The 15,846-nt window shown below is 45.7% G+C and overlaps 1 protein-coding gene across 1 annotated transcript in view; it reads right to left on the reverse strand.

The window, feature by feature from the left end:
- Positions 1-605: 605 nt before the first annotated feature.
- The window catches only part of stt3b (STT3 oligosaccharyltransferase complex catalytic subunit B), a 45,985-nt gene continuing 30,744 nt past the window's right edge, over positions 606-15,846 (reverse strand). The window contains exons 4-16 of the mRNA XM_018765918.2: positions 12,630-12,695; positions 9,467-9,566; positions 8,746-8,844; positions 7,906-8,052; positions 6,893-6,941; positions 6,518-6,672; positions 5,870-6,081; positions 5,122-5,309; positions 3,920-4,091; positions 3,654-3,827; positions 3,335-3,448; positions 2,867-3,079; positions 606-2,060 (exon numbers count right to left, since the gene is read on the reverse strand). Coding sequence (XP_018621434.2) covers positions 1,980-2,060; positions 2,867-3,079; positions 3,335-3,448; positions 3,654-3,827; positions 3,920-4,091; positions 5,122-5,309; positions 5,870-6,081; positions 6,518-6,672; positions 6,893-6,941; positions 7,906-8,052; positions 8,746-8,844; positions 9,467-9,566; positions 12,630-12,695 — 1,770 coding nt within the window. The 3' untranslated portion in view covers positions 606-1,979. The remainder of the gene's footprint in view (positions 2,061-2,866; positions 3,080-3,334; positions 3,449-3,653; positions 3,828-3,919; positions 4,092-5,121; positions 5,310-5,869; positions 6,082-6,517; positions 6,673-6,892; positions 6,942-7,905; positions 8,053-8,745; positions 8,845-9,466; positions 9,567-12,629; positions 12,696-15,846) is intronic.

Here is a 15,846-nt window from a genome sequence, read left to right on the forward strand (position 1 = left end):
GCAAGACGTCCAAGAAATCGAACTCTTTCCCCGTTCAAAAACCTGAATCAAGCGTTTTATTGTTTTGCATACATTTCGACAGGACTCAGTCATGTGAACAACAGAAAAGATGTAAACATGGAGCAGGGGGGTATGCTGGGGAATAAGAAACCAAATGCGACTGGAAGGCTCTGGAATGTTGGGGAAGGCTCTGCTCGGAACCAGGAGCAAACGGCACTGGGCCCAAAGGAAACCAGGAGTGATGCACAATGAGAGGACAAAGAAAAGTGAAGGAAATAGACCCTTTCAGTCTGCAAGTGTAAGGCTGTATCCGTACCCTTTAATGTTTCCAATTTCACCTTCCAACACCACAGCATTACAATTTATGGGGGAAACAAAACAACAGGGCAGACTTAGGAAAAAAAAATAGGCAAAAAAAAAAAATGAAGCATTCCACTCCTTGATTGCTCAGAGAGGCTGATATGATCTGTTATCGTCGTCATTAAAAGCATGTAATAGGCATGGCTGTGCAGCACAGATCCTTCTGTGGATAAGATCAAACAAAAAAGCTGTTTTCAGTGTCGCAGGCGAGAAAAGTCCCGGTTAGTATTTTTTTTTAAAGAAAGAAAGAAAGAAAAAAAAAAAAAAGCATGGCGTGACAAAAGGCAAACAGTTAAACTGCTGAACAACGAAGATGTTAATGATTAAAAAAAGCCCTCTGGATTTCTTGTGCGGTAAATGATGTGTAGACTTGTCACCTTTTTCCCCCCCTGAAAAAACACTCGAGCCGCTGTCCTCCGACAGGCACCTGCTCTCAAGGGCATGGAGCTGCTGGGGGCACCACATCCTGCCGTTTAAGGTGACCATGTGGTGGCGCTGCAGGGCGATCACTGCCATCACGGGTGTTAATTATTTCAGCTGGATTCTGCAGACTCACGCTGAAAACGGGGCGAACGATGCCGGACGGCTGGTGAGAGTCAAGAGCAGCAGCTGGCAGACTGGCTGAAGTGTGCTAGCCTTCAATCTCAACCACAGAGGAGAAGAGCCCCCTCTGATGGAGGGAGGCAGAATTGATAAACCAAAAAACACACCATAAATAGCATTGCCTTTCAAGTAGCAGCAGAAGATGATTTAAATAATGAGGGAGAGGAAAAAAAAAAATTACACAATCACATTCTCCAAAGTAAACCTTTGATTCCTGTCAACAAGGATTATTGCATTCACTTATTTTCTTTCCACAATTTGCTGCAATATAAAAGCCACTATCAGGTAACAAAAATGTCTGCGTATTTAAAAATCACCACAACAATCCAATATATATTATATAACCCTTTTGGACATTCTGTACATATTTACAGACTTGGATATTTTCTTCTGACCATTTCCTATAAAGACAAATAATGAAACAAAGCTACTAGAACGTATCTGTATAGGGCAGCTGTACCAAGACCCTCCAGGGGGCATCTCCATTCCACACACATCCAGCAGGACTTTGTCAGGGGCCAGAACATCTCTTTTCTTAAAAAAAGGTAACAAGTTTACATGTGCCGAGGAGCAAAGATAAACAATAAAAAAAGAGTTACAAATAAAATGAGGGCTCTTTGGTGCAATTGCTCCCAGATTCACCACATTTTTATTTTTTTGAGATTTATAGGATTAGAATGTATTTACCACAAAAATGTACGCTTTCCACCCGGTTCAGCAGTGCCCTGCTTCGCCACCACATTCAAGTACAAAAAACAAACAAAACGGAACCAAACAAACAAAATGGTAGAGCAAGACAAAAGTCCCCTCAGTAAAACCAGCATAGCCCCCCAAGAGACCAGGAGGCATATGAGTTCATGACCCCGCTTCACTGAGATGCTCGCATCAGAGGCCTGTGGCCCAAAGGCAAACACACACTTCCAGAGGTTCCAGACCATGTCGCTTCTTCATCTTTATCATTATCATCATCGGTGGCTTCTTGCTTGTGACTTTTCCCGCCCATCCCATTGTCGCTATTAGACTGTCTTCTTGCTCAGCTTCTTGCCTTTCTTAAGAACGAGCTTGTTCTTGATGAACCCTCGCTTCCTCTTGGCATTCTACAACATTCACACAAGCACGACATCATTAACAGTGCCCCCACAAGTCCCTCGTACATTTACATTTATTTATTTAGCAGACACTTTTCTCCAAAGCGGCTTCCAATAAACTCTATGTAGTGTTATCAGCCCACACACCTTATTCACCAAGGTGACTTACACTGTTAGATACACCACTTACAATGGGTCATTCATCCATACATCAGTGGAACACACTCTGTCACTCACTATGGGTGAACCTGAAAAGCATGTCTTTGGACTGTGGGAGAGGAAACCAGAGCACCCAGAGGAAACCCACACAGACACTGGGAGAACATGCAAACTCCACACAGACTGAGCGGGGATTGAACCCATGTCCTATCACACCACCCAGGCACTGTGCCACCGTTCTGACTATACAAAGAGCACAGGCGTCAATACCTGTAGGTTGACATATAGGCCGGACCTTAAGATCTTCTGTGCCACAACTTCCAGTTAAAAATGCACAAACCACACAATTTACCAGGTTAAATTATATAATTAGGAACCAAGTAATTCCTCTTGAGTGAACAACATAATGTTCAGTTATCGAGAGAGAAATAAGAGCGTGCACACGCACTTGGGGGGGGGGGGGGGACGACGACTTCTATATTTTTTATAGATGTATAGAATACCTATTATAGCCTTTCCCAAAACACTACACACACAAGTTCCACCCCTCTAGGTCCTACACTGGTCAGAACTACTGTTTACAACTAGCCAAAGAATAAATGACAAAGTGCAAAAAAAGTGAAGAGAATAAATAGGAGTAATGTGACTGGACCTACCTTCTTCGAGGTGTACTTCTGTTTGGGGGTGATGTTGGTCACACGGGGCTGGTGGTCCAGCGGCTCGCGGTTCTCCGGCTTCTTCACCTTGTAGATGCGCACCAGCCAGTGCTCTGAGGTGAAGGCTTCCTCCAGGTGCTTGAACTTGATGTCTTTGTTGCCGATCTCCGCATTGCGTGTGCGGTCGAAGCCCGGCGGCGTGCGGAAGTCCAGCTGTACAGAGGGAGAAATGTTCAGTACAGAGAACTCGCTTTCACCCCCATCACTGTCATGTACCTCAGAGAAGGGCCTGCTTCACAATGTTTGCCAATATAACAAATGCCTGTCCATGGCCATCAAGAGCTCCTAATTTTTGCCCATTTGTAAAGTGGCATGTTCCAGGTTAAGCACCACCCCCCGTGAGAAAAAAACCTGTTGGACTTTCATATTTTGGACACAAGACCACATCTGTCGGTGCTTGCTGCTCACCTGCATCTCTCCAAAGCGGTAATAGGACATCTTGTACATGAGGCAGTTGAGCAAGGTGGGCGAACCGGCCTTGTCCACCCGGAACTCACCCTGGGGGGTGAAGTAGTCGCTCTCCTGGAGGAGGAAACCTACATTAATCTCAATCTCTACTTTACCTATGGATTGTAAATCCAATGTGCTACTCTTTTCATTACAACTTCATGGCTTGGTCATGTTGAACACACACTTCCACACACACTGAACAGCAGACAAACTCAGAAACACCAGCACAGAAACAGCCGTCTGGCTCTCTGCAGGTATACACCATCCATCTTCTCACCCGAATGTCCTTGGGGTGCTCGCCCTCTGCTATCCTGACCATCCACAGGAACTTGTTGATGTCGTCACCCGAGTAGCCGATCACGCCACCGAAGATTATGAGCACATAGTCCACGTCGAGGCTCTGCATGATCTGGTAGGCTGCACTCTCATTTGAGGACATGGCCTTACCCACCTGGGGGGAGGGGATCATGGTGTCAGTGTTATTGTGAAAACTAAGAGCAGTGACCTTGACATTTCCCTTCAGTACCCTGCAGCTCGACTCACCAGGGCTATGTGGCTATTGTTCCACGTGTTGTTGTCAACTAGAGTGGTGCGGTTGGCCATGCCAGCGATCTGGTAGCCGTAATCCCACCAAGACATCACGCGTGCGTGCTCATCTGTGTTCTGCCGCAGCCAGTAGTACGCCTCGCGGAAGTCATCCAGGATATTCCGAGAGCTGCAGACACAAGGGAGACGGTGGAAAGAGCCCTCAGCACCACCAATCTCTACTCACTAAGCAAGCCAAGGCATTACTGCTCTTTACAAAGAGAAATGATTATATAAACATGCAGTACACTCATCCCCTTTATTCTGTTTTTCTGCATATAGTTTTTCACCTATCCGGTCCACGATTATTAATAGCTCCTTTAAATCGCTCTGGATTTTCACATGTATGGTGTGCTACATCCCTCCCAGACCTGCAACATTCAGTCCAGCATGATCAACTGAGGACTCATTTTAAAAAATAAAAAAAAAAAAAAAAAAAAAAAAAAACTTTGCAAAAGCAGCTCTGTGAAAGAGACAGACACATTGCATTGTGGGAAACATGTACCCACTCTTGCAGTGGCAGTCTGGTACTCTGCAGTCTTGCCTCCCTATTCATGTGTTTGTGTCCTCTGTTTTGCACTGCTCTGCTTAATTTTTCCAATTAGCCATTTATTCCAAAGTGACATGCAGCCTTCACCTGTCCATACACAGTATTAGTGTCAGTGGTTACTATGCAAAATCATTGTTTTGAAAACTGTATATGCACTAGACTAGACCTGTATTTCAAACGTAGACTTAAAAAAAAAATGCAGAATGGTAAAGCTTTTTATATATACTATGCCCATATTTTCTGCTACTACAAACCATGTGCAATTTTAAAAAAAAAAAAAAAAAAAAAAAAAAAAAAATAATCTTCCAACATGCAAAAGAATAAAAATAAACTACTTTTTCTCTTTTGATATTAGGTATCATTTAGAATGATTTTAGGGTGAACTTGGGAAAGACTAAAACAGGTTTTTATTCTTCCAATAACTAATATTTTTCTGGTTCTGTGCGGAGACAGGAACTGCACAAAACACGATTCTTGTTTGTACACAAGCAGTACAACACGATGACCAGCTAATGTTGCCAAGTACACTTTGTGCAGCATACACTGCAGTGAGGTCAGGTGCAGGTCATCCCAGCAGGAGCTTGGGAATGTATGTGCAAGGTGAGCATACCCATCATGGTTGTAGGAGGCCAGCACCACGCTGGGGCTGGAGTAGGCATTGCTGGTGACCCAGGTGCAGTGCACGGCAAACATCATGAGCAGCATCAACATCAGCATGGTCACAATGCTCTTGATGTTGGGGCCCAGGCCCTCCTCTGCCTTCTCCTGCTCAGACATGTGTTTGCGCACCTTGCCCGCCTGCAGGGGGAAAATAAAGTTTACCACACCCCAGGCCAGCTAGAGTTCCTACTCCTGGTGAGCTTGTACCTGTAGAGAACGTTCACACTTTGTTGAACGATTAGTTCCCTAAACTACCCTTCCCCCAAAGCACTGGGATTTGTCACCGTTTCCTGTAGAGGATTTGCTATGGTCCTCCAAGACCAGGGCTGGAAGGCGCTTGGTTTGGCTGCTGCCGTGCTGCTTCCTTTCTGAAACCGTTTATTATTAAAGTGTGACAAACCTACTTAGATACCCAAGTCGTGCATGACGCTTCCTGAGTGAATGGATTGTGTATATATGGAATCCCACAAGGCAGGAGGAGGGGGGAAGAGTACTGATCAATTGCACAGGCGTGTTGCAGAGCTGTGAGGCTCGTACCCCGGCCGTAATCTCTGAATGACGGTGCACACAGCGGAACAACCAATGCTCCATGCCAAAATGTGCCTTGACAGCCTGCTCCATGGGCTACAACTCGTAGGAGGAACAGGCTGCTGAACTGAAGGGGAGGTGAGAGAGGGGCAACAAGCTTGTCTGCTTACCTTGTCATACAGGTTCCCCGAGTTTCTCTTGTCATCCTCGTCGCTGCTGTCCTCTGTTGGAGGGCTGTCCTTCTTCTGGTCATCGCCTAGGTAATGCTCGAAGACACTGGAGAACGCGATGGCCGACAACATGCACACCACCGGGGTGAGAGTGAGCATGAGCCGCACCATGACGCCAGCGAAGTACACGGCACTGATGGCGTAAAGGGCCACTAGGAGCAGGAGAGGTGCTCATCAGCTCAGCTCAGCACAGTCAGCAGGAAACACAGGAAGGACACGCTAAGTAAAAACTACTTTAATAAAACAAATCTATGGGGATGATTTAAATTATGCATGGTATAAAAGCTATGAGCTTCGCTCTCCGCCACAGCAAGGAGCTGGAATAGACAGCGTTACGCTGGATTTTCAGGATAAACCCCGCTTTAGCTTTTCACAGTTGTCTAAATATGTATGTAGGTGTGTCTGATTTGCTCAAAGTCCTTGTAACAGAGCAAAGGCACACACCACAGGGAGACAGCTGTAATGAAACAATTGTGTGGGACGAGTGAAACTAAGACAAGACACCTGGTTGTTTCGTCCCTGGTCTCAATCCCATGTGGACACAAACTATGTGTCCGAAGGCCAGGTGCCCCTCTAGCCCGAGCTCACCAAAGACACGCTCATCATTGATGTTTTTGATGCAGAACCAGAGGCCAGCAGGGAAGGTGCACACCAGGATGTGTAGGTCGAAGAAAAAAGACACCCAGGTGGTGGGTTGGTGCTCCGACACAGAGGCAATGATAGGGATGTGGATCTTGGCATACCTGGGGGGAGGACAAAGGTACCGCATTAGAGAGAGAGAGACTGGAGACAACAACAGAAACCACTCCGAAAGATCAGACACCGCTGTAGTCACAACACGTTACATGCATTTCACTGCATTCTGCATGGTTCATGTTCTCTTGCAAGTAATTCTGGGTAACATTTAAGTTCGAGAATTGTGTGACATTGAGCCACACTGTTGCGCACACAGCCAGCACTCACCCGGTGTCCCACAAAGAGTAGAACCGTCCACTCCACGGTGCAATGTAACCTAAACAAACAAACAGCCAGTGAGAGGGGAAGCGGAACCACTGCAGCGACACATGTGATGGACACAACCCCTGGCAACACGGAACTCAGTGAGACGTTCCCAATTTCACTTTCACAAACGGTAAGGCACCTAAGAAACAAACCATGTCCTCAATAAATCCTGCCTGCAAGGTGGGGAAAAAGGCCTCAATAGAAAAGCTCTCAATAAAATGTCTCGTGAGTACTAACGCTATCAGGCAGGAAATGGGATGATCAAATCTACAGTGCGTCGGTCCGTGTCTTGAATTCAACAGACTATACTGAAAACTAACCATATTTTTGTCCCACTTGTAAATCTCTCTCATGTAAACCATAAGACCACCTGGTATGATGTTCTGTCCAGCAGAGAGAGTGACAAATACCAGTTAACAGAGGGCAGACAAGTGTGTCCGTGTGAATACCCAGAAAAAAAGCTTACTACAAACAAAATTACGGCGTGCGAGTGAAACAAAGCATGGGAGAAAAAACTGTTTTCCCTGTGTGAACAGCTAACCGTTTCCATTTAGGAATGGCAGTGTGAGAATACAGCTGAACAACAAACTATTTGAGAATAGCTCTCCGCAGACACCACGTATGTGTCTTTCTTCAGGAGTATCAATGCTGTTTGAATTTAGTCTAGATGGATCACGACAAATAACGCCAACATATATGCTGCCATTTTTTTAAAAACTGACTTCTTGTTTGTGGTGTAATCACCAGAGCAAGAGAACTTGTTTACATTACATGGATGTGTTTATGATGACTTGGTGAAAAACAGCAACAGCACCACAGTCCATGACCTAACATTACAAATTAATTATGGCGGTCTGTCCATAAGCACAAGGAGCAGCTGACCCCAAACACAGGACAGCACGTGACTCTTGTGTCTGGGGCTAGAGTCACGTGTCCTTCACATATACATGTGAGCGTGAGGTGTCCACACTTGCCTGTGTAGGTCAAGTATATGACTGTGAGGAAGACCACGCCAGCAGCCAGCGAGACCCCAAGGAAGAAGAGTGTCTGGAACTCCTGTTTGGTGAGCCGGTCTTTCAGATACTGTAGGAAGGCATAAGCCTGGAGCAGTGCAAACACGCCTGGATGAGAAAACAGAGTAGACAACCCTCCATTAAAGTCAACCATAAACACATACTTTTGATCACACATGGCGACTAGCGGGAGTTGTGCTTCTACTCCTTCAATGCAAAAAGCAGTCCCAAGTTTGACAACTCATGAGAAGTCAAATTAAAAGTCTGTAGGTCGTTGGTTCTTGCTCTGATGTGGTGCAAGAAGCTCTCTCTGGACCTCTGAGCTGCTGAATCCCTCCCAACATTCAAGAATGTCAAACATCTTTCAGAGCTGCTTCTCTATTGGGAACTACATAAATGAGTCCAACACCATCTGCTATGATTATCTATGTATTTGCCATCTGAATTTCACTTCTACAGCCAGCTACTTGAGGGATGTGAACGAGCAACATGGTGGTATCAGACCAACATGCTGTGCATCAGTAATCCCATGTCTAAAGCTGTTTATTTACTGGTAAACTTTTGTTTACTCTTTTGGGTTACATTAAATCAACAGATGTAAAGGAACATTCAGTGTGTAGGCGTGGGAGAAACACTGTCCTAGAGGATGCACAGGAGGGGGACATTGTTTCTGACCATTTTCTTACCATTACTCACGCTGGAACGGCCCTTGCTTAGAATCTTTGCTGTATTACAGGTCTAAAACTAAGTGCAAGGCTCTCCTGGTGTCTGGTGTGAAGAAAATGGGCAGGTGAGACATACCTGCCGCTGCCATGTGTTCACTGGTCCTGATCGGCTGGAAGCCCACAAAGGGGATCTGCATAGACAGCACCAGGCCCACAATGTAGAAGGTGCTGTAGGCTAGAGAAGCAGAAGGGGCAGGCAGGCAGGCAGGCGCACACACACACACACACAAAGAAAGAGTTGACTCTGGAAACACGCACTCCAGGAGTAAAATCTCTAAGTGCTAAAGAAGAGTGAAACAGCTGACAATTTTCCCCAGACAGCACTAGAACAACAAGCTCATGGTTAAAACTTAGCATAATGATAACTGCACATACAAGAACACAGGACAGTGTACCTTGCAGAACAATTAACTAAGAGGTCTAATTAAAAAAAAAAAAAAAAAAGTGGTCATTGACCCTGGATGGTACAGTCCAACTAAACATTATTCCATTAACACTTAAAAGGTGGTTTAAAAAACATGGGTATTAAAGAATCGACTATAAAAAAATATTAAGGGTGTCTGGTCACAACCTAAAGCCATTCACTGAGTTTCCCTACAAATAACCACAGTAAGGCTGCTTTGGTCATCAGACTGCCTGGTCAAAACTAAGTGAGAGGATTTTGCTTCCCTCAATGAACTGTGCACCTCAGCGCCACCCTAAAGGCCATATTGTGGTAATGCCTGTAAATGTATTATGACAAAAGGGTACAACTAGTCCCCACTGAGGGGTGAGTGCTGCCTCGGGCAGGGCCTCACCGATATAGACCCGTCGGCTGTAGCGCTGCATGAGCAGCAGCACGAAGACGTGGAGGGGGATCAGGTTGATGATGAACACATAGCCGCCCCACGCGGACACCTGCAACATGACAAACACGTTTGATGTAAGCAACCTTCCACTGGCGTGCAGCACACAGTGCTTACAGCAGAAACCTGAGGCATACCCACAGAAGATGAACTATTATAATTTCAGCAATTTACAGACCATAATGAAGATGACAAACAAAAACAGCTGCGAATCAGCTACAAGCTGTTGCGTGCGTCGTTGTTACCCTGGGCCAAGAGGATGTGCTGAACCACAGAAAACCGCAATGACTAATTTTCCTTGGTTTTCTCAGATGAGGAAAACACTATCCTTTTTTCAGGGTTGCTAACAAAGAAAAGTGGTTTAGGTGGGAGAGGGGCTGAAGGCAGCCTCCACTCGGCCACACATTCGTTTGTGTGCGTGTGTGGTCACCTCCTTCTGCTCAGTATAAGCATGAAGCAAATTCAAAATATCACACAGAACTGGGGAGATTGAACAAAATAAAAGGCCTCATCCCTGGGTAGCTGTAGGACAGCACGGGTGGGACTACCTATGTGAACTCTGTATAGAAATCTTGAGTGTTTCCAGAACCTATGAAGCGCACCAATGCTCCTCTGCTGCACTTGTCCATAGCTGTGCTGCAAGGCTGAGTGTCAGCAGCGAGGCACTGGAGACACACGTATTTGTCACAGGCTCCTCCCCCAGGTGGTGAGAGAAGCAGGCTTGCCCTTCACTCGTCTCCGTGTCCCCGGCTCCCTGCCGCATTGCTGAGCAGCGCTGCCAGCACATGGGGACGCCTGGTGCCTGCCAACCACATACCACCTAGTGCCAGGAAATACAGGTCCCAGTGGGGCTGTCCTGCAGCTCTGCTGTCACAAGTCCAAGCCAACAAGTGGGACTTCATCTGTCAGCCTGGTCTCTGGGCACTGGCCACACCCACTACAGAGCATTACATCCAGCCACCTGGAGCAGAACCCGTCACGTGTAAACGAGTCCCAGCCCCTGGGCTGATCCATCTTCGATCTGAACCTCTTTGCATTATCACCAGTATACTGGGTCCTCAACGTACAAACAACTGGGACCGGGAGACTGGCAACTGCAACCACGACATCTGCATCAGGAAAGCTTAATAATACAGATGCCCTCTATTCACATGTTAGGCTCTGTGAAAAAAATTATTATGGCTTTAAGGTTAAAGGTATTTGACTATTCCATTTATATAATAAACTATTCAGCTTCTATCAAGCACTCATCTTAAGCAGGGTCCCCATGTTCCAGAACCTATCTTGAAAATACATGGCACGATGAAGGGAACACTGTGGATGGGACACCAGTCCATCTCAAGATTTTTTTAATCATCTTTATTAACTTGAAACATGTGCATCATTTCTTTGTATCTAACCACACCTTGCACACATCACTCATCTCACTTGAGTCCACTCCTCCCTCTTGCACGTTTGCCCATTTATTTATTTATTTATTTATAACTTAATGTTTGGTTATTTCATATGTACTGGTACATACATATACTGTATGCTGCATGTATTTTGTACATTAGATGCAGCAGAATCCAAATGTTTTAATCCTAAAGGAAAATTCAAGTTTTATTCATTACAGAATCTGGACATTCGCAGTTGGCATTACTGTCTATGCAATCAATAAAAGATTAACAATACAGATATATCTTGATCTATTATCTAGGCAGGTTCTATAGTAATCTGAGACACAGATAATGAATCAGAAAGATGCTGCAAGAGTTTTACTTCAACATTATTCATTTTGAGCTACATTAAAACTAATTTAATACGGACTACAAATACATTGTCTCCACAAATTCCTATAATGTCAAGTGTAGCCCAATTCTGGCCATTAAAATGCAGCATATCTCATCCTATTAGTGACCACCAATGCGCAGAGACACCGTAAACACAGCAGATGAGCTCAATTAATCCACCCCACATTCTTACTCTGTTTGGGTACATTTTACTGCCAACTAATGGCTTGACATGGAAAGACAGGTGACATACCTGCAACAAATGCTTTCAAAAATATGTGTATTGCATGTTGTGCATTTTAAAAGTCTAATTAAAGACAAATAAGTAGAAAAATTAATCTTCAAAATTTGGGAAGCCTCACAACGCAGTGATGTCAGGTCAAAGAGTTGTCCAACAGCTGGATGAAAGGCACCCTCATAAGAACACCTCATATACCCTGGATGAGGGAAACCATGGACACCAAACTGTCATCCACTTTGCAGCAGTCATCTGGTTTGCTCTGCACGGGGCTCCACAGAGCCTCTCCTAGAGACTGGGTGAGTCACCTCCAGCGCAGCAACAGGATTCTTGAGCCAGCCAATTACCTATGACGGACACTTCCCATCGGTGCCATTGCAAAAGGTGCAGGAAGACGGCAATGACGACAGCTCGCATGCGGGGCAGCTGCCGGCGAGGAACCTGCCGACTTCCTGCAGCAGTGGCTGTAACTGTTTGCAGCAGCTGAAACGTGGCAGGTGGGCAGGTGTGATGGAGGGGCCTCATAACCTGCTCCTACATGTTGGAACCCGTAACACTGCTGTACATCATCTGGCACCTGCATAATGACTGGAGGCTGGGGAGGGCTCAGCTCTCACGGAAATTAATCTCACTGGTTCTCCCACACCATCAAATCCCCTGGGTGATCTACACTTGGGAATCATTATTAGAACCCTGCAAAGTCAACGTGACAAATGGGGCTGCGTTCTGTTTTATTCATTTTACGTCCTTCACTAACGAGCAGGGGGAAATTAGCTGGGGAAGGGCAGTGGGTCATATCCGTCACCTTCCTGCACACACCTGCTAAATCAGACTTCACACTGAAAATGATTTTTAAGCTCGGGCTCTTCGCTCTGGGTGACCGCCGTCATCAAGCAGTACGGCACATCCTAATTAACAGCTTAATTGGTGCGCGCCCATAACCCCTCCACACTGCTATGAGCCCGTGTGTCTTCTCAACTGGCCTTGGGTTTGTTGCTGAGAAGGCTGGGTCAGGGCAATTTGGGGAGACACAGAGGGACCACCTATGTAACTGGCAGCAGATTGGTCAGGGTGCAAGGACTGCCCCCTGTTGGCACTCACTCACCATGTAGAAGTAAGAGAGACAGCAACCGATGGTCCAGAACACGGAGCCAGTTTTCACGGATTTGACCTGTGAGGAGAACAGACAAAGGACACTGCATGAACAGAGGTGGCGTGCACACACGCGTACAGAGCTGATTAAATTCATCACAATTCACAGCAAGGTTTCACCTCCATGTGGAAGAGCCAAATTAACTGGCTTTAAGTGAAAGCCATTAGCAGACCCATCTGTAGTCTGTTTAAAACCCTCTATAATTAAAGCCAACTCCTCATGAGGTGCAGGAGGAACAGTGGTGATGGAAGGGCTTGCACCCACCTCATGGCCTCCTTCAGCCAATTGTTACCACATTGTGGTCTCTGCTGCAGTTTTTGACACCTTCATCACAAACAAACTGAGCAGACAAAAACAACATGACTGAACAAAACCAGTGACGACCCAAGACATGATTGCAAACAGGTTGAGTACCACGGTCTTCTGGTGGCTGACCTTCAGGGCTATAGGCCCAGAGGTCTTTCTGGTTGACTTTTGGGCATTCACTGATGCCACTGCATCTTTTTTTATTTTCTTGCCATTGGTTTATAATTGGGTGGTAGTTCCCTGAACATTCCTGGAATTATAAAAGTGGAGACTGGGGTGACTGTGGCCCAGATGGAGGCCAGCCTCTAGCCCCAGGAGGAGTGATGTGTCACCTCTCTTGTACAGTGAGCAACTGCCAGGTGATGTGGGCAAGCACTCCAGCAGGATGTCTTCCCCACACCAATACTGGAGGACAGACTAATTAACATGCAGTTACTTCAGGAGAAGCTGCGACAACGCAAGGGATGACAGCACAAAGAAGCGGTGTGCGCTGAGAAGGTCTCATGATTGTGCCGGGTTCAACAACATGATAGAGGTGTGCGGAACGAATAGGCTTGTTGGAGCCGGAGGGGCCGAGTCCAGCAACAGGACAGATGCCTTACTTACAAGACCGATAACTGGGGGACCTGATGTGTGGCTCGGACATTTGTATTTGCAAACTATTGACAACCGGCTATTTAAATGTCATGTGCAACAATGCAGGTGGACTGTTCACCATGATGCTACAGCAAATGACGCAGCACTAAACTGAAATGGATGAGGTGGTAAGAAGAACCAGACTGGGTCATAAAGTGTGCCCCTTCACTGCGCTCGTGTGGCTGAGGGAGACGTCACCAGATCCCTGTGGATTTACAGCTTCAACAAGGAGTGTCCACCGCAGCTGTGAAAGATTAAGTGAGATGCAATAATTTAGCTGGCAAAATGGGCTTGGATGGAGGTGGGGTGCTTTAAAACCTCCTTGTGCCGAGATTCTCATTGGGGACAGCAAATGGCACAGTGGTTACTGCTGCTGCCTTTGAAATTGAAGGAGCCAGGTTTGATAAAAAATTATCCAGCTGTATGAATGCATAAATCGCTGAGTAGCTTAATGTTGTAAGTCACTTTGGAGAAATAGATGGAAAAAGTATTAAAAAAGATTTTATGGCGAGAACCATCAAATAAAAGCCTTACATTTACATGTATTCATTTAGCAGACGCTTTTCTCCAAAGCAACGAAGAAAATATAATTTGTGCATTACATCAGCAGAAAGAGACTTAGCTGCAGATGTGTGATTCTTAAGTACAGTTAGCTTCCTTCACCATATGCACCAACATTCACCACACAAGTAGCTGCATAAAACTTTACTAGAGTACTGCAGGTTCCTAATCACCTTCCTAGTAGTGTTTTTTTTTTTAGCTACATAACATTAAATTGTAGGACTGGCTCTGTAAAGGACTGAGCCGACCATGATCACGACCATGTATACCTTACATGAACTTAAAAGATCATGGGCGAAGTGAGTCCGGAAGAGACGAGTTTTAAGACTCTTTAAACGTGGACAAAAATTCAGTAGTTCTGAGTGAGGTCGTTCCTCCACAATGGAGCCAGAACTGAGAACCTCCATGTGTGGGACCACCAAGCGGGAAGGTGTGGAAGAGCGTAGCAGTCTGGTTGGCATGTAGCAAATGATCAAGTCTTGTAGATATCTGGGAGCAGTTCTGTTGATGCATTTGTAGGCCATAACCAGGATCTTAAATTTGATCTGGGCAGCTATGAAAAGCCAGTGAAGAGAAACGAGTAGAGGAGATACATGGGAATGCTTTGGCAGGTCAAACACAATTCGAGCAGCAGCGTTCTGTATTGGCTGTACAGGTTTGATGGCAGCAGCAGGAAGGGCAGACAAGAAAGGTGCAGTAGTCCAGACGGGATGTCACCATGGCCTAGACAAGTAGTTGGGCAGAGTCAGTTGTGAGGTAAGGACAGATCCTGCAGATGTTATGCAGGATGTATCTGCAGGTCTGAGTTGTGGCTTCAATGTGTGAGAAAAAGACTGACTCAACTCTATCATCACTCCCAGACTCTTAGCCGAGGAGGTAGGGAAAATGAGTGAGTTGTCCAGTTTGATCGATAGCTTATGACAGGAAAACAGGCAAGATGGGAGGTGTAGGATCTCGGTTTTGGAGAGGTTGAGTTATAGGTGATCAGACAGCCATGCAGAGATGTCCGACAGGCAAGCAGGCAGCAATGTACGTGGAAATGTCTCATGCTCCAGGTGGAAAGGAGAGCTGGTTATCAGCATAGCAGTGGTATTTGAATCCATGGGAGGTGATGACAGGGCCGAGGGAGGAGGTGTAGATCGAAAAGAGAAGAGGGGCACCAGTTGAGAGAGGCAGAGGAAAAGAACAGGAGCCCCACCAGACCACTTGATAGGTAGCCTTGACTATGAAGGAAACATCAGAAGGTATATATGAAATGAATAGTGATCCCAACGGAACACAGTTAAGAGCTGTGCAACAGATCATGGAGGACATCACTGGAAAAAAAATAGGCTAAAATCCCATAGAGCGCCCCGCATTACATCCCCAAATATCTCAGTTGCTTTGGATAAGAAAAGAAAGTAGAAAATTAACAGTTGAAAGTTCATAGGTTAGCAGAACTCAGCATGCTCTGGCTAGAAGGTATCCAGAACTGGTGCAAGTAGTACCGCAATTAAAAAATCTACATCTACCAGCTGCATAAAGACAAAGTACTGAAGGTCACTTAAATGCATCCGCATAGCTGCTAAATAAAACAAGTGATCATGAAACCATTAACATGCATGAAGAAGAACACCGCATTAAATGCATGTGTGCACGGTCCTGAGAGATCTCATTGGATTTGAGA

This window comes from Scleropages formosus, chromosome 23 (genome assembly GCF_900964775.1).
Source record: "Scleropages formosus chromosome 23, fSclFor1.1, whole genome shotgun sequence".
Lineage (NCBI taxonomy): Eukaryota > Metazoa > Chordata > Actinopteri > Osteoglossiformes > Osteoglossidae > Scleropages > Scleropages formosus.